We start from the raw sequence: 20,464 nt of genomic DNA, 5'->3' as shown, positions 1-20,464 counted from the left end.
AGTTTTGGAAATGAATAAGCGAGAATATGCTTATGATTAGATAGGAAGGGACCCAGACAGATAAGAAAACAATTCTGTAGAAACAGTACAAGCTTACGTTTGTTTTCTTCTAGACATTAAAATGCCCCGAATTTCTTCGAAAAATGTCGACCTTGCGTCTCGTTGACATTTTGTTTATTTCTTCTATATTAACACACCGTACATATAAAAGAAAATCAGTACAAAGCTGTTTCATCTTATAGATAATACATGGTAAAGTTTCGAAAATTAAAACAAAAAAGTCATTACAAGATCGCTCATTTCAGCGAAAATGGTGGACGACTATTTGTCAAGACATTTGTAGAATAACATTACATAATCAATGTGCTATCAGCTAGTTATACAACTTTAGAGAACATAAAAAATCAACAAATTAATGTTTTTGTTTTAGCATGAAGACAATTAACAATGGCAAATGATCATGATAAGCTAAAACAAATGTTTTTTTTTTCATAAGTATGAAAGGAATAATTTTTTGTTTAACCTTATATATAAATTATTATTTAACCTTGGCATTAAGAGTATGTATGCCATAAAATCTATGATGATGTTATCAAGTGTACATCTGCCATCCAAACTAAGATATAACAGCTAATAATATAACTGACATTGACAATCTATGGCAGGAATACTACTCAGATCTTGGGTGGGAACAGTAATTTTGAGATAAGTTCATAAGTCCAATATGCCAAGGTTGCTTTTAGGAATAAAAGCCCGATTTTAAACAACTGATAGTAAGCGTGAAACGTTTAATAAAAAACGTGTTACAAATATCTGTCCACGCTGTTTTGTTGGGCTTTTTTTTCAACTCAATAATATGTTACGATATTGGGGAAGCTTGATATCAAACTCCCGAATTTTTAATGTATGGTTCAATATTTAATATGTTTTACGGTGCGACCGGAGCGCAGCATGTTATCAAACAATGAATGATGAGTTAGAAATTAAAGCCTATCTCTTCACGATTTTGGACAAACTAAGATAAAATCCAGGCGTTGATCAAACAAAAACATTTTTATTCTTCAAAAATAGAGGGTGTGTGGGCTAAATTATTTTTGCGCCAATTTCCAATTTGAATGCTTAAGCCCTAGCGTTTGCGCTATAAAATGTTTTAGTGCCAAGTTTTCTCATTTATCAGTTTCAAGTCATCAATAGGCACGTAGCATCGTTTTTGAAAGTCTGGGGGGGGGGATCAAACTCATTCACAAAATCTTGACAAGCAAAAAAAAAATTCCTAATCCGTTGGGGGGGGGGGGGGGGGGGCTGGCGTAGTATATCCATAACTTCGATTTCACTTCTATTTCTTATTTATCATACCGACGTTTTTACATACTCCCAAAGGGGGGGGGGGGGCAACTCCATGATTATTCAATTTTTTATATGTAAATCAGCCCCCCCCCCACCTACGATGCTACGTGCCTGATTATAGCATGATTTAATAAACAGTGAATCTCTTATTGCCAACGCTTTCATTTTTTATATCAATTTTTTTTTTTTTTAAATAATAAGGTAGATGACCCCATAGTAGACATAACAATATCAGATCCATTTGCGACTAACTGCTCTACTAGTCGGTTTTCATAACCAGAGTCTTGACTTAGAGTATATTTCATAGAAACACCTTGCAATTCCATGACCTGGCTTTTGGAAACAAGTTTATATAGGGCTTGTTTATTACTAAATTTGTTGGAGTTTTGTTAGATATTATTTTAAAAAAAGTATATTTCATAGAATAATCGTTAGCAATTAAATATTTCATAGAATTATCATTATTGTCATTCCATGACGTGACTTTTGGAAACAGGTTTATACAAGGTTTGCCTCCTACTAAATTTAGTTTAGTATCGATAAATATATATTAAAGCCAGTTGTAGCTTATATTGGATAAACTGCTATTTTGTTTTAATAGCTACATGTATTTGATAAAATATGGTCTTATGGTTCATCTTTATACAATATTTCTCATTTAAAGGTTTTATTCTTAGATTTGAAAATAGGATCAGAAGAAATCAATAACAACAACGAGGATATCGATGATAATACAGATGATAATATGAAGACAACGCCGCCGCGACGACACGTGATGATTGACAGAATTAAAATAACGACAGCATCAGATACAACGATAACAGAAACAAAGACGAGGACATAAATAACAACAACAATGATATCGATGACAATAACGATGACGACAACGCCGCGTGATGCTTGACGGATGTTTTAAAATGTTCTTTGCATCTTGACAATGAACGCATTAAGATGGTGGTCTAAAGATTTACTGATAAAAGTAATTCTTTTGGAAAGAAAGTTATGAAGAAATATTTGTCTTCGTCAAAAGAGCATTTACTATATTCTATATAATTTAAACAAACTTGCTGTCTTTCCAGTCATTTTCATGTTGTTCCTTTGATTATTATTTCCGCGCTCATGCGCAGATATACATTTGCATGAATTGTTTATGAATATGCATAAGAACATTTTTATAACCCCTGATAAAAAAAAAAGTATCCATAATATCCAACTAGCTGATGTAAATAGATAACCTTGCGAGGTCGTCACAGCTTTTTTCATTAAATTGACAAAGTTTATGTTGGGTTCCAAACAAAACAAAAACTGAATTTGAAATGGCATATATAGTTTTTTTGTTTTTGTTTTTAATAGAGAAAATACACAGACGTTAGGCAATTAAAGCAAGAACAAAATACGGCAAACTTTATATAGTTTACCGGGGTTATCAAATTGAGTCATTGACAATTGTTTTGACAATTGCATGAAATATATTCTGGATGTGATGTTTAAAACAATTTTCATTTCATCGCAAAGATTATGAGTGACTTAATTTATGTTTCCAAAGAATCTTGGTAAATTAGATGATGATTATATATAGGCGTTCAAAACATAAAAGATTTAAAACGTTAATGAAAGGAGTAACGTAATGTACAGTCATATGTGTGGTTTATATCTAAAAGATGTTATCCCTCCTTTATTCAAGTGACGCAACATGCATTTTACAACGTTATTTATAATGTTAGGGCATTTAGGTCAAAGACCGTTTTTCTATCTTCATTATAAATACAACTTATGACATTTTAGATACAGATATAATGTTAAGAAATTAAATCAAATTAATCATTGATAATATAAATATGATTTTAAGTAAAAAGGGAATCAGTTTTGATATTTGATGTCTGATGCTATAATGCAATGACTTTATATTATACTTAACGAGGCATGTAATCTTTCATGTGGTATAAACATAAAAGAAATCAAATCGCTGCCATTTATATTTTCGCATTCAATTACATTACATTCTAAATAGTTCACTTTTTAAGGATCTGTTTGGGTTTTTTTTCAATTTTTTTAGCCGATCATGATTTTATCAGCATTATCCGACAGTTCTTAGCTATTACCTAAATGACAAATGATTTATATTAATATTAAAAAAAAACTAGTGTACTTTAGTATTGTTAATAAATGTTACTTAACAAAGCTCATTATTTTGAATTTGACCGTTTTTAAAAACTATGACCGTGTAAAGTTTAATATTTTTACCTAGTTTAGCAGAGAAGTATTAGCACTTATCTATTTTTTTTTTCAGAAACCTTGAACACAGACAGGGACATTTTTTCTACCGTCGCTGATGTATCTTTCAAGGACAGTAACATTATTATTCTTTAAAGCTGCGCTATGTATTTTTGAGATGAAAAAGGGCGATAAAGAACTTTTTAAGCACATTAAATGAATATACGTAAATTTGATTTCCACGTATGAAGGTACCATATATGTTCAAATTAACATTATTAATGATATGAATATCGGCAAGCATCTGATAATAGTGAAAACAGGCCGGATTATCCAATAAGCAGTTGAAAGCATTGCGTTATGCAGAACCTGAACGACGATGACATACAACTGAATTTTTTGTATTGAACAGTTTGTTTCTTCACGGTACAGAACGCTTTTGTACATGTTACGGTACGTTTTTTACATAAAGCAGTACGATGCTCGCTTGTGGTAAGGTACATGTACGTTTCTTGCATGACACGTTACTTGGTCTAAGCTCCTCCTTTCCATAAAATTGTTTAGTTTGATATGCCTGCTTTTATCAAAAATGTTTGATTGTTTGTTTGTTTTGTTTGTTTGTTTGTTTTGTTTGTTGGGGGGGGATGTCTATAAGTTTATATCTGATATATCTGATATTACTCTTGTTATATTCAATGTATTAAATAACGAATTTTAAACGTAACATGAAAGTGCATTACGATATTAGGTTGATCATATAATAATAATAAACCATAAACACAATTTTTGAAATGTGGAAATATATGCGATCCCCTATTTCCGCTGCCGGTAAACACACACCATACATTTAGTTTATAACAAATATATATATGGGTAGAGAAGAAGATTTTCTAAGATTGGCCCCCGTATACCCCTGTGCATGCCCCTGAAACCCCCTGCACGGTCTTTAACTGCTCGCTAAGTAAATAAAGAGCTTTTAATTAAGTCGGGGTTTTTAAAATTTATATTTAGCATTTATGATGAAGATGGTGCTTGTTTTTCTTTGCATTTTATAGAGGGCAATATTATTACAAACGTGAATAATTTTGCCTCAATATTAACACAAATCAAGATAAACTTGTTTACCGCTTATTTTATTACATGCATGTATACAAATGGCTGTTTTCTGTAATTTGTGGAGAAAAAAACTAAGTGAAGGAGTGTGTGAAATATACAATGTTCTGTGCCATGTAACCTGCCTGAGCTTAAGCGCATAAAAACACAGCATGATCAGCACGTGCAGATAACCACACACCGATCGAAATGATGAAATGATCACCTAAAGTTTGACTGTTTTGACCAGTGTAATGATGCATAGAATTAAACAGCCTTCATGAAGTTCAAGTAAATCGCTGTTTTTTGCTGTCAGCATTGTTTCTTTGTTAAATCATGAGAGAGAGAGAGAGAGAAAGATAAAAAAGAAGAAAAAGAGAGTTGATTTTGTTTCGGAAGAGGATATGAGATGATACGGTTAATGAATGATTTAATGCATGACTGTATACAAATGCCGGTACCAGGATAACATATAGTTATACACACATTCATTATCTTAAACAATGTTTCGGGTTTATGATCAGAAAAATATCATTAATTTATTTAAATTTGATTTGATTTGAAAAATGAAAAAATATAAAATAGCAATATACAGTCTAATTCATATCACTGTGACAAATGATGTTCTGAATTTAAAGCTGTTCAATCTTTTCATGTTTGAAATTCTCAGAACTGAAAAATCGAAAATTTCAATTTCTTCTTTCTTTACTTTACAGACTGGGAAAAAGTCATAAGGGGTGTTTAAACAACATGTTGCATTATTGTGTTGCATAACCGAGCATCCAGACCTGAGAACGTGTGTGTATATACAAGTACACGTATGTCTGGCACCTCATTGTTCCCAATTTCGCTACCGTTCACTGCAAATTGTAAAGACGGGCTGTATACAGTATATAACTATTATATAATCACTGACCGACCATTCAGATCTTAGGAAGTGTGTGTATATATACATTTACACGTGCGGCTATGATATCTTTTTCCCTATCTCGCTGCCGTACACTGCAAATTGTCAAGAAGTGCCGTGTACAGTAGCTACATTGTGTATCTGTAGACAATTTTTGAAAATAAATAATTCACTCTATCTTGTATTTTTTATGTCTGTTCTTTAAACATAAGGGAGTAGCAATGTTCCCGAGCTCTAAAGGACCACATGCCCTGAGGACTTTACACCAATATTTTTCAATATCGAAAATAATCTCCGCCCTCACCTGAGGTTTACCACCCGATGAATCTCAAATCCTTAGTTGTTAGCATGACTATTTAAGTATCAATAAATTATCAACTTAAACATGTGATTTCTAAAATTACGATAACAGTATGTCTTATGATTCGGCGCTGTTGAGTGCAATTATTGACTTATAGCTCAAAATATAACACGTGATTTCAAAAGTTGAATTAAGAAAAAAACATTGAAATAATAACAGTCAAAAGCCGTACATGGGATTTCAGGGGCATGTATACAGTAGCTTACATGGGATGACAGGGGCGTATAGGGGATGATAGGGTCTTACAGTGGCACACAAGGTATGTGTCCAGGGGCGCACAGGGGATGACAGGGTATACAGGGGCTCTGAACAGTAGCACACAGCGGATGTACTGGGGATTACAAGGAAAACGCAGGGGGCGACAGGGGAAGACGGGGGATTTCATACGGACAGGGATTTTTAAAGCCAGTAGTGTTAGAAATTGTTCATACGTAGAGCATGCCCTTGCGTATCGAATCAACTGAGAGACAAAAACTTCATATGCAGGTGATGAAGGTACGAGGGTTGTCCCAAAATAATGTAGACAGGACACATCATTTATAATCTGTTCACTGCAATTTCATTAGACTTCTATGTTTTCTTCAATGACCCTTTGGCAAACAAAGCTGAAAAGTTCAAATCTGTACTTTATTTATTTCTCGAGAAAATGAATAATTAGTAACATCAAGTTTTGTCAGGCGGCGCAATGTGCGACGTCGAAAATTTCCAGTTTTACGTTGTTGCTTAATCCTCCACATCGTTTACAATAACATTTACGTTTTATTTCCGAATATGTCTTAGATTATATATTATCTTTGAACATGTACCCTGCGTGCACATTCAATATATATTTCTAGTTTTTTTAAAAACATTTTCTAAGTACAAAGGATCTGTCGGCTCCAAACTTGCCCTGTATTACTTGTTGTCTGACGTCCGTCTTATCGAAATGTGTCGTTTAACATTTTGACGTCCATTGATATCGTTCGGGGTTTCTTTTTTCCACGTATTGTCTCATACTTGTTCAAATATTGTCAATGTTGTTTAACTACTTATTCACAATACGCATATCTCATCGATTTTGTTAATTTCATTTAATTCCAAAACCGCTCAGTATTTCTTTCATGGTCTTTACAAAATTGTATCAGTTACTGCTGCGCCGCCTTAAACGCTGACAACGTCATTTTATTACCAGATAACTTTTCAACTTGTCACAAAACGCGCTATAAAATATTTAAAAGTTTTGTTATAGCCAGAACATTTTCTGAGTAAATAATAGAACTATTATCAAATATCAGTGTATGTTTTATTTGAATTTTTTCATTCGAAAAGTACTTTTCCGCCCAATTTTCAATTCATTAAGTTGATTTTAACTTTTTGTTTTTGACATTGCGCCGCATGTCGAATTTCTGATCTAACATGCTTTCATTTCACTAATTTAATCTCAAGCAATATTCGATTTTAAAACATTATTTGAATGCAACTTTCTTGAAACCTTTGTGGCACAAAGAACTATATGTGATACTGTGGAATCATTTAAATTCGTGGGGGCCAATTTTCGTGGAGTGTGACTTTTTTGCTTGTTCGTGGGGATGCAATTTCGTGGATGCGTCGGTTACTGTTTCATTAACAAAGATAACTCTATCTAAAATTGTTTTCGTTGAGGATTTAAATTCGTGGGTGAGGGATACCCACGAATACCACGAAAATTGAACCACCACGAATTCTAATGATTCTACAGTATTAGTCAAATTTGGCCCCCAAAATTCGCTATTTTTAAAATGATTCAGGTACATTAATTTATTGTGTTATTTTATAAAAGAGTTGACATGAAATGTGTTTTTCACCTATTTATTTGATTTTTATGCACTCACTGGCAGTATATGACGTCAGAAGTGACGCTATTTTTATAATTTAATCGAAATCAATCAAAAATTGACATTTTTCTTATCTTTTTTCGAATGGGAAATATAGAGCGACTCTTTGAACAAGAACGAACTTTTTGTAACTTATAAGTATTGGATAGATACATCTTTGGTGAAAAGATTTTGTTTGTTCAAGCAGTCGCTCAATGTTTCCTTAAAGAAAAACTACCTAAAAACAAGCCGTTTATATGCTAAAAACGAGAAAATGGCGGGAAAAGGTAAACTTTATGATGTCATATTTTTAAATTGTGGGTACTAAAATCAAAATAAAAATTATGAAAAATCTTCAAATGTATATTTGTACAAATAAAACGAAGAATTACAGTAAAATGACAATGTTCATTTTAGGGGGCCATTTTAGGCTCAAACCATATATAGTCCTTTCATCTTCCTTTGTCTTCGATTAACTGAATAACGCCAATTGTCTACGCTATTTTGGGACAACCCTCGTATATAGATACAGGGATTTTTAAAGCTAGTAGTGTTAGAAATTGTTCATACGTAGAGCATGCCCTTGCGTATCGAATCAACTGAGAGACAAAAACTTCATTTGCAGGTGATGAAGGTATATAGATACATACGTAAGAAAAACGATATATGAAACTAGACAAAACATGTGTTTTTTTTTCTCAAACATGAGAAAAAAAATTAACACTTTATGCAGCTCATTCTCTTGGCATTTTAGTTTGATTTTTTCATTAAAAAATATTTACTGACAATATCATTTTATTGCCTCAAGTTAAGAATTGATAAACTTTATTTTCTAAAAACGTATTTTTAGCGGCAGTGTTAGATTTCGTGCGTTCTTGCCAATCCTAAAGAAATAAAAGCTTGACAAATATTGACTCAATTGAATTAAATTGCAATATTTGTGTCTTTTTGCAAATTCATTTTTTTTTTTATCCTTTTCGTTTAACTACAACAACCAAGATAAATCTGGACATGTTTGGTATAGGAAATCACAGTGCTGAGGTACGATTTCCACAGGAAGCAATGCGTCCTTTTGCACAATATGCTACATAGTTTGTTTTTGTTATCTGTATAAAAAAAGCTGTATTTTGTGGTTATCTACACGCTTTGATGGTACATGTAATAAATATGGCTGAACGCATTTCTAATAACACTCATTATAAAATATTCCTCATCCCTTTAATTATTTAAGTGGGATTAGCGTTAATTTATAGCATTGTATTTCATGTAATATACTTTAGATAAATATAATATAGATTATACATTATATTCGGAAAGTACACGAAATAACTTGATGCGTCGCTATACTTAGATAAATAAAAAAAAATTGATCATTTCATTTATTTTTTTTACAAAATTTATTTGACTTTTTTATTATATATTTTTGAAACGCATTCCCTAATATCTTTGATATCTTCTAATGTCGTATTTCTTTGCAGATTTCCTTTGCCAGCAACATTGGATCATATCTACAAAATTTGCAGTTTGGGTTCAGAAGTGACTATAGTGCCATATTAGCTTGTAGTTTTCTTTTAGTTTTTAGACAAAAAGCACGAGGGAAATAGTTTGTTACCAGTAAACACGATCACAATAAGGGGTATTTATCAATATAACATTGAATGGTCAATAGTCCAATGTATTAGAAGCTAAACAGTTACGGAGAAATTTAACAACTATGGAGTATTTGTCTCTGAGTATATTCAATACGCAAGGGCATGCTCTACGTATGAACAATTTCAAAAAAGAGAAAAGCTACTAACTAACAAGTTTATAAAACAAGATTATCAAGAGTCTCGACTTAAGTCATCATTTCGTAAGTCCTATGGTCTTTTCAACGACCTTGTCACCAAATACAATCCTCCGCTGGGTCGAATTGTGTCTGTTTTGCCATTATAAATCAACGATTTGTCTCAGATTTCCGTTTTCCTGATTACAACAAAGAGCTCACAGCGGGTGTGATCGGTCAGCAGAGGATGCTCACTCCTCCTTGGCATCAGATCCGACATTTAATTTTTGAAGAGATCTGTGTTTGATCAAAAGACCATAAGAAAAATTTAAAACTGGAGAAGAGCAAACATAAATTAAAGGTATGATCAGATGCAATGGATGTGTAAGCATCCTCTGCTAACCGTGTGCTCTTTGTCATAATCGAGAAAACAGAAAGATTTGTAAACAATTTGTTGTTTGATAATTCTGGATCCTTGGCGTTCAGGAAAAATTTGATAATTTTGTTCTTAAAAAATAATGTGATCTATATTCACATCTTTTATATTGTTTATTTGCTAAACATTACTTTTTTGTGATCAATTGAGTAGTATATTGCATGTTCTTATGTGCAATCAGTTTAATCGATGGCTTTTTGAAAAGGCGTGAACATAGCCTCATAATAAAGGTGATGATATAAGAACCTAGCTTTAATTTTTCTTCAAAGTGGATGTCTTCTGACTATTCTATTTATTTATTAAAACGGCATATACTTTTATAAAACATTGGAACAACATTAGGGATACGTTGTCAACTCGAAATCCCCTCCATATATATAAAATTTTTAGTACGTTTCCTTGTGTTTTTTTATCAAAGCAAATATATATGGTATCATATGTTATTCCATGATCCTAACACAAAAGACAACACATAGTTATCCGAAACGCAATGTCCCCTATTTCTTTAAACAGACAAAATTATATGTCATAATTGTTTTAAAATATTGTGTTGATTGAAGCTTTTTCAAAGACTGAACATGTAATCTATTCAGTAAAAAAAACCTTTAAAACGACGCATACTCATCCGCACTATGTATTGTGTACATTTTAACGTAACTGTTATTCGTAGACTGTAAAGTTAAACTGATAGTAAAAATGGACTTCTTGTTCGTTGGAAAAAGTTTTAAACAGTGCTTGGGCGTTCTATTGGACAACGCTCGGATTTATTATCTAACTATGGTCTGAGTTCTTCCAATGTACTGCGGAATTTCATAGAGTGAGCGGCGGAACACTAAGGAAAGAACACTGTTTTTGATAACAAAATCATATTGTTTCGTCGAAATGATTTTATTGTTCAGATGGAACGTAAATATTTGTGTATTCTAAATATAAAACCAAAGGTGTTTGCAAATAAAATAAAGGCGTGGATGAAAAAATTTATGGAGCATCATATTCCTATCAAACATGTTTTTACATGAACTTTCCCTTTGTCAAACAACAAAATATGTTTATGTACAATTGTCAGTAATATTTTAGAGGCATGTTGGATGCAGAATACAAAATATGACATTTTGGAGGTATTTGATGCTTGTGAACAGACTGCTGGAAATAGAGTCAATTTGTCAACATTAGAAACAAAAATACTCAAAAGAAGTTTGAGATTGGTGCTCCTTTATGCTATACAGGAGATAATGAACCAATGATCATTAGGGCACCCGTCAATGCATTGGTCGTGTCACTATCAATCAAAGGGAGTTGTTAAGTGAATTTGCATGTTTATTGATAAATTTTACAGTAAAACAGTATTGAAAATCCATGGACTTTGGATATCAAATGAGATACACTTTGATGAAATATAATATAATATTCGTGGTATTTCAAAGACATTACACTTGTTCAAGCCATGTAGTTTGTGAAAACAGGTAAGGAACAATGTATTTTGGTCTACAATTTCACGACAAATGCATTACTAAACTAGACTTGATATTAGGCTTTTAACGAGGCCGAGTACAGAACGAGTACGCACGCTTACGCGCAGCGTTTCATTTGTATTGTGAAGTCTCCTTTTTGCTTTGTTGACGCCATGGCGTGATAGTTTCAACTGCAGATATTCGGCGAAATTTGTTGAAAATAGCTCGTTTGATGAGTAAAATTGATATAAAATTGTGGAATAAAAATAAATGTCTCGAAGTATAAGCTATATTTAATTTGGGCTCGGGTCGAAAACGTGAAGCGGTTCAGCAAGCCTAGCCCTCTGTCACGTTTTCTTAACCCACCTTAATATACATGTAGCTTAATTCATATATTTCAAGACAGTATCCATGGTTTTTTTTATAATACTGACCCTTAATATGTGATGTTATATTTTCATTTATTACTTAAATGTGTCTGAATGTTTTAATAATACTATAAAGATCACCATTTCCGTCTTTATCAAATAAAAAATAGCCATTATCTGACAAACTGGGAAAGTGGGCATACAAAACACAACTTTGATAAGACCCGTGGAACAAACCAGGAGTAAAGGTGTTTTTTATATTTGACCATTTGATGCCTTTTAGCAATAACTTTAATATGTAAAACAGAAAAAGAAATCCCTAGGACAGAAGTTTTAAAAAAATGTACAACAATGTGCAAAATTGATACATTTCATGCAAAATCCCATAGGGTCCTCTGTTAAAAATTTTCAAACTTTGAGATGACCCCTTAAACAAACGGTGTGGTAAATGCCTTATATTTTTATCTAAAAATAATGATTATAGCATTCATGAGATTCATGTAAAAAATGTGATTCAAAAATCTAGGGCAGAGAAATTAGACCCAACCTTGTTAAACAATGTTGGTAAATTTATTTAAATAGAGTATACTGTGAAACTTAGCTGTCTCTTCTGTTATTTTTTTTTTAGAAAAAGTCAATTTAAAATTGTGTAATCATATTTTCAAGTCAATTTTAGCTGAAGGTAATTCAGGAAGCCATCCCTCAAATTCTGTTTTGCACGTTTAAACTTGTAAAATAGATACTTAGCAGAATCACACTTCAAAAAAATAGCACATACAGAGTAATGAATCAAAACTTTTTTTTAAATATCGTGGTTGAGATGTAAATCCCGTAGAATTTCATTTAAGAAATGAATAATTTAAAGAAAATGTTTGATATTCAACTATTTTTCATTATCTAATGTAACAATAAATTTACTTAAGATGCATTGAATACAGACAGAAAATCGGCTGTTTTCATTTTAGTCAAAATGGCAAAGGTTTTCTTTCATCTACATTGCTACAATAGATGATGCTATTAATAACACAACTTCAAAGAAAACCAGACAAGTAGACTAGTTATATATTATAAAAATGATTGTCTTAAAGTTGACCCAAAGTAAAATACACAATGATTTGTCCAATGATAAATCAATGTACACTTCCCATTCAAAACACCCATGCAGGCATAGGTGGTATAAAAAAAACACGGGCAGGTAAGTGGAAATTGGCAGTCATTAGAGCTGAACCATGCGACAAATATATGTTAAAAGAGTCATATAAATTATTGAAATCGATGAAATTTAAATGCAACATTTATCTCCAAGAATGAAATTATGAGATAACAGAATAAGGGCTACTTACAGTGTGTTCAGCTGAGATAGCCCGGCAAAGGCGTCGTTGTCGATCCTTGTTATCTGATTATTATTTAGGCCCCTAAATGAACACAATGTTAGAAGAGTTGAAAAAAAAATTAATATCAAAAACATAACATAGACAATAATAACTGAAATTGACAAATAACTGTTCGGTTAACTTTCATTTAAAAAAAAAATAAACATTCAACTTGAAATAATATACTAGGAAATAATTATTATATAACTCAAACCTAATATAATACTGCGTATTATTTTATTTTTAGAAATTGTAAAAATATGAAATTGAATCAATCAATGCATTACACCATAGATGTAATTGGATGATATTGAACAATGATTTTTTATGAATAAAGTATCAGCTATTTTTTTAACTTATTATTTCAGTGTATAAATTATTACGCATAAAAATACGTGGTGTTTCTGAACGTTTCATAATTAAGGAATTCCCTGGTTTTAGAAATATTCTATTTATCTAAATCCAGTTGACTTGATTTTTCTGATGTCTTTAAAATGACTTCGAGGTTCATCCGTCATCATCATAGATTGATTTAAGAAGAATTCAAATCAATATCTGATTTGATTTCATCATCCATGACTATAAATCCACAATAAATTATTAATAATAGTATTGATATATTTATCATTTATAATACAAGTAAATCCGCGAAATGTTACAATTAACCTATTTTTTAAAAATATCAATCTACGAATATTACCTCCATGAATTTCAATTGATAATAAAGGAATTTAAACTATAAAATTCACATTTTTCCTCAGCCGCCATGCAGCACGAACACGAAGAAAGGTCACTCCGTTGCACTGAAAAGGCAAGGACCCCCCCCCCCCCCCCCCGCCTCACATCATTACCTGTCTAAACAATATACCCACGGTCTTTGATCTTCAGAACGTACAAAATACTGTTTATTGTCATTAGCTGTAGGTAGGTTTAAACATGTACAGGAGCCCTCAGTTCAAGTCATTAGAACGAAGAACCCTGGATAGTTCCATTATCAAGAGTTGCGAACAACTTTAAAAGATTTATTAAATCAAATGCGCCATGTCCGTTCTAAGACCGCATGAGGCACTGGCTGGTCTGTATGTAGCACAAATTACATAACGTCACAGATCCGATTTCGCAGAAAACGTATGAGTCGTAACCTCTAAAATAACTTTTACGGGCACCTGTTGATGCTGCTTTGTACCTGCACTGGCTGAGTGCACCACATCTTTAATTTTAACTTGTAAATAGGCTCTGATATTGTTGTATAGTATGATATGCATAGTAACAAATACACTTCTTAACACTTAACACTTGCATGAATGGCGTACTTCACAAAATATATCTAATTTGGGATCGACAAGTTTTCAAATTGACCATAATGTATCATATTATTTATTTCATTTAATACAGAAATTTCTACAGTATTGACAAGAGAACAATAGACCTTAGCAGTCAACTGAGTACCATAGCCCGTACACAAACTTGTCGAGGAGTCTCATATAAGCATATAAGTAAGTTTCATTCTGGAGAGGAAAAATTACACTTTGTTATGACGATCACCTCCCTGCCTGAAATTTTTCAAAAGGACTAAGAAACCTTTTTAAATTTTACCGAAAAATTTTTAGTATCATAATAGAGTACATGACCATATGTTGTAATAGTGAAAGACTCAGAAAGATAATAATTTTTCAATATTTTTTAACTTTCAAGATAGGTTTTATGTGTATATGTTTTCATAGATAATTCAAAACAACGTGGCTATTATACATGTTTTATTTAAAATAACATCACATCCCCCATCCCCAGGGGCAGACAGAAACTCTCTTGTTGGTTTTTAAACAAAAAAAGCTATCATGTGTTACTCACTTCTTTTATTCCAGCTATTCAACCTTTATAGACACTAATGCACCATCTGGCATTTCTACAGTTACTGCCTATTTTGGTTAGCCAACTATTACTTTACTATTAAAAAGTTTATTTGTTTATTTTGAAAGTTAAAAACTGGATTTTTTAATGATAATATACTTGCATTACTCTTTTGATCTTCAACCTTTTAATTACATTATATTCAATGATTAAGTACTAAATATAAACATGCAAAGGAAGATAACTCCATCGTGAATAAGCAAGGGAAGATATACCTCCATTAACTGTTAAGAGCTCACCCCACTCCCCAAACTCTTTTCAAATGCTTTCACAATATCTTAAGACAAATATACAAGTATACTATACTCCTCCCAGGCATAACCTTTCCTTATATGTACGTGGCATAAACTATAAAAGATGACAGCTTAATGTTTTGTTTTCTAAAATCGCAGACAGTTTTTTTTGTGTCGGTACACGTTTTTAAACATTATATACATTAACACTAAATGAACATTTTGGCCACACCCTGCATTAAGAACCCCTAACCTAATCACTATATGAGTGTTTTGGCCCCGTCCTACATTTAAATCCCTTTATTGGGAGACATGAAATTCAAAATTCGGATAGATGGCTTTGTGTAATTTTTTATGCAGTCAGTTTTTATTCAGTATCAGCAGAAGTAAAGAAGACGACTTTATAAAACTCTAAATGCATTAACACTGTATAATTATTTTGATCCTGCCCTAAAATCTGAACCCATACCTTGGGGAACATGAGATTTATAAATTTAGTAGATGACTTTCTGCTCTACAAAATTATGAATTCAGTTTTCGTTACAGGTGAGTGGGAGTAAAGGTGATAATTTTTAAACATTATATTTTAAACACTATATGTAAACTTCATGGACATCATAACCATACATTTAGTTAATAACAAATATATATGGGAGTATAGAAGAAGATTTTCTAAGATTTGATACATTTTTTTACATGGACATATTGGCCCTGGAGATCAATCTGAAAATAGAGTAGTATCATATGCATACTGTGAAAGTTTATTTTTTTCTCCTTCTATAATTATACCTTTAATATCTTTGTTATATCTTATAAGACACCCTAAAACCTTTGCACATAAAAGAAAAAGATATAGTGAAATTGGGTCACACTGTCTGGAGTCCCTTTGAGGGTAAAGATAATCTGATGTTATCCCATTTTGAACGCATGACTTGATTCCACTATAGAAAGTTTTTTCACAATCTTTAATTGAATCACCAAAATTAAAAAAGATGAAGGGTCTGGTAAATACAATTTCGAGATATGAAATTCAATTGCTTTTCAGAGTCTATTAACATTAATAATCCTGGTATTTGGTTTTGTTCAGTATAGTTCATTAAATCATACACTAGTCTAATATTTTCTCCTATGAATCTCCCTTTTAAAAATCCTGTTTGGTCACTACTGATTACTTTGTCTAAGACTTTTTTAATCATTCCGCTATACACCCTAAGGTTAATTTGTAGATAACATTTAATGGACGATTCGGGCGCCAATTTTTTAATTTTAGCTTAGGTTTCCCTTCTTTGGGAATACAGGTAATATTTCCTAATTTATTAATTTCTGAAAATTAAGTGTAACAATTCATAAGAGTTATTTATTGTCTGTGTTATAAAGGAGCTCAAGTCTTTTCAGAAAAATTTATAAAAATAACTAGAGGAACCATCCGGTCCAGGACTTTTATCATTCTTCATTTTTTTTAAAGAAAGTTCAATACTTCTGTTTTGATTAATGGGCCTTTAATGTATTGCTATTCCTTAGTATCTAATGTTGGAAAGTCAAACTGATATATTTTTTTTCACTAACAAAATTTTCTCCAACTTCCTGTGTTTCTTTAATACACAACTTCTCATACTATGGTTTCATCAATTTTCGTTGAATACAAATTTCGTGGATTTCGTTATTCAGTTGTTCCACGAAATTAAGTGTTCACTGAAGTGCAATTTCTAGTAACATTTTGTATTGATAAGGCCACTGGCCACAAATTTAAGTGTCCTTGAAACTGTGATTTCACTCTATCCACGAAAATGTATACCCTTTAATATTAATTAAACTACAGTAGAAGTTTTTTGTTTCATTTCATTTAAAATTTCATAAAGATCATATATTATTGTGTACTATTCTTGCACTAGTTTTGGTATTTACTTTTTGATAAAGTTTTTAGATTCTGAAGAAGTAAAGTACTTTAAAGGTTTTTCACTTTCATCTATCTATTTGCTTCTTGACCGTAAACGCTGTCCTTTAAGCCTTTCCTTTCTAATATTCTCAAGTTCATTCTGTTTACTGGTAATGTCAGGCAATGATTGTTCTCCTAAATTTTGTTCCAGAATTAGTATTTCTTTTTCTAATTGTGATTCTCGCTTACTTGCATTTTTCTTCTTGAAAGTAGAGTATGAAATTGTTTTCTCTCTTAATCCCATTAACAAGATGTCTAGAAATATTTGGTCATTTATTGTAAAAGATAGTATGTCATTGTCTAACTCTGGAATTAATTCTCTATTATAGACTAAACATGCATATTGTAGATTAACCTCGAAAATCTTGTCCTTAATTAGTTTAGCTTAATCCTTGTCTGTTATTAGTGAATTATTAAATTTCCAAAAACCTATCCCCCTCTTAAATTCATTTGTTTTAAAAATCAACACTACGAGTGAATAGTTTGATCGATAACTATTTTCAAACTTTATTGGTTGAGCAAGAGATAAAAAAGATTGTGCGATTAAAAAAATCAAGTCATTCTTGTTTAATTCGGTTTCTTTTTTTCCAGGTGTATCTTCTTAATGTGGGATTATTTTCTCTAAAAATATCAATTAGGTCAAGAGTCTCCATGAGTTTATGAACTTCTACTTGTGCCTTAGGAGTATTTATTCTTTTATAGTTCATTGTATCTAGGTCTTGATTAAATACTAAGTTAAAATTCCCACCTATTATAAAATATTTACCCGAGAAAATTTCTTCTATCTTTCCTAACAGTTGGGAATAAAACTCTGGGGTATCAGAATTAAGGCCAAATAAGTTGACAAGTAAAAATTGTAGGTTGTCAGTTGTAGCCTTTAAAATAAGATTATTTCCATTTTCATCTCTGTGTTCTTTATGTACTTTAACTTCACAATTATCATTAAAGAGAATTGCAATTCCCCTTGAATTTGACTAATATGAATTAAAAAAAGACCTCATGGCCCCATATTGTTTCTATATGATTTTATTCTTCAGTTGTTAAATGCTTATCTTAAACAAATAAACATTGTAGGTTTTTTCTCAATTTTAAATTCATTAAAACATCTTGACACTTCTTTGTATCCCCTAATCCTTGACAATTTACAAAGAGGACTTTCTGTTGGTTGGTCATATAATCAGCTGTTAATTTAACTATTGTCAAACACAAAATACATGGCAAAAATCTTATCCCAATAGAGAGAAGAGAGGAATATTATGTTCCCTATTGAATATTAAAGGATGTGCATATTAGAAAAGGTGCATATTGCGCAGACTGGCAATCTCATATTTTTTAATTACATTATATTCAAGGATGAAGTATTAAATATAAACAAGCAAAGGAAAATAACTTTAATTTGAAGAAGCAAGGAGAGATAAGCTCCATTAACTGTTAACCCCACTCCCCGAACTCTTTTCAAATGCTTTCACAATATCTTAACTTTGATAATCAGCTTCATTCTTTCTCTTTCCTATACAAGTGAATTTACTCATTTCTTTCATTGAAATTCCTGAGCAGAATAAAATAATAAGACAAATATATACCACCCCCTTCCCTGTCATAACCTTTCCTATATGTAGGTGACATGAAATATCATATATGATGACAGCCTAATGTTCTGTTTTCTAAAATCGAAGTCAGTTTTTATTCTGTGTCAGTAGACGTTTTTAAACATAAATATTCATTTACTCTAAATGACCATTTTGGTCACATCATTCATTGATAACCCTACCCCATACACTATATGAGTGCTTTGGCCCCGACCTACATTCAAATCCCTTTTTTTGGAGACACGGAATTTAAAAAAATGATAGATGGCTTTATGTTCGTTTTTATATGCAGTCAGTTTTTATTCAGTATCAGCAGAAGTAAACAAGGCGATTTTTTAAAACAGTAAATGCACTAACATTTTATGACTATTTTGAGCCTGCCCTAAAATTTGAACCCATACCTCGTCTCCAAAATTATGTTTTCCCTACAGGTGAGTTGAATTAGAAAAGATAATTTTTAAACATTTTATTTTAAACATTATATGAAGACTTTATGGACATCAGTAACATCCATTTAGTTTTTAACTAATAAATAAAGGAGTAGAGAAGAAATTTAATACATTTTAAATATATAGATATGTTGTCCCCACCCTAGGGCGTGACATCATAACCTTGCATTTATTTTTTTCCTCACATGTGTGGGGGTAAATATAAAAATAATTGAAATTTTGGCTTTTTGGCATCCTTAGGTCCGTCCGCCTGTGGAGCCCCAGGGATGGTAAACCCATTAATTTCATTTTTTTTATTTCTCTTACCATAAAAATGGTTCACACTAAAAATGGTACTAAAAATGTCGATCGCTGTTATCTGATTATTTTCAAGCCACCTAAAGTAACACAATAAATGAAGAGATCAAAAATATTTTATATCATAGACATTAATAACTGAAATTGACAAATAACTGTTAAGCTAACTTTCATTTAAAAAAAATCAACATTCAAATTTAAATTACATACTAGTAAATAATTAATATATAAGCTAAACCTAATATAACACTGCGTATTATTTTATTTCTAGAAATTGTAAAAATATAAATCTGAATCAATCAATGCATTACATCATAGATGGAATTTGATGATTTTGAACACTGATTTTTTTAATGAATTATCAGCTATTTTTTTTAACTAATTCAGTGCATAAATTATTACGCAAATAACGTGGTGATATTGAATTTTATCTAAATCTCGTTAACTTGATTTTTCTGATGTCTTTTAAATGACTTTGAGGTTCATCCGACATCATCATAGATTGATTTAAGAAGTATTTAAATCAATATATTGATTTGATTTCGTCACCCATGAATTTAAATTGACAAATAATAGTATTAATATATTTATTATTTATAATACAAGTAATTCCGCGAAATTTTTACCATTAACCTATTTTTAAAAATATCAATCTACGAATTAGCTCCATGAATTTAAATTGACAATAAAGGAATTTAAACTACAAAATTCACATTTTTTCCTCAGCCGCCATGCAGCTCGCAGAAAGATTACTCCGTTGCACTGAAAAGGCAAGGACCCCCCCCCCCCCCCAATTATTACCTGTCTAAACAATATAACAACGGTCTTTGATCTTCAGAACGTACAAAATACTGTTTATTTTTATTAACTGAAGTAATGTTTATACATGTACAACAGCCCTCA

The 20,464-nt window shown here is 31.5% G+C and overlaps 1 protein-coding gene across 17 annotated transcripts in view; it reads right to left on the bottom strand.

Annotated features, from left to right (window-relative positions):
- Positions 1-20,464, bottom strand: part of LOC128183990 (slit homolog 1 protein-like) — a 116,952-nt gene that overhangs the window by 69,641 nt on the left and 26,847 nt on the right. For all 17 annotated transcript variants that reach the window (XM_052853257.1, XM_052853253.1, XM_052853252.1 and 14 more), the window contains one exon: positions 13,117-13,188. In XM_052853257.1, coding sequence (XP_052709217.1) covers positions 13,117-13,188 — 72 coding nt within the window. The remainder of the gene's footprint in view (positions 1-13,116; positions 13,189-20,464) is intronic.

This window comes from Crassostrea angulata, chromosome 5 (genome assembly GCF_025612915.1).
Source record: "Crassostrea angulata isolate pt1a10 chromosome 5, ASM2561291v2, whole genome shotgun sequence".
In the NCBI taxonomy this organism is placed as follows: Eukaryota; Metazoa; Mollusca; class Bivalvia; order Ostreida; family Ostreidae; genus Magallana; species Magallana angulata.
Note: the sequence above shows the minus strand (reverse complement) of the source record. Positions and strands in the feature narration are given on the sequence as shown.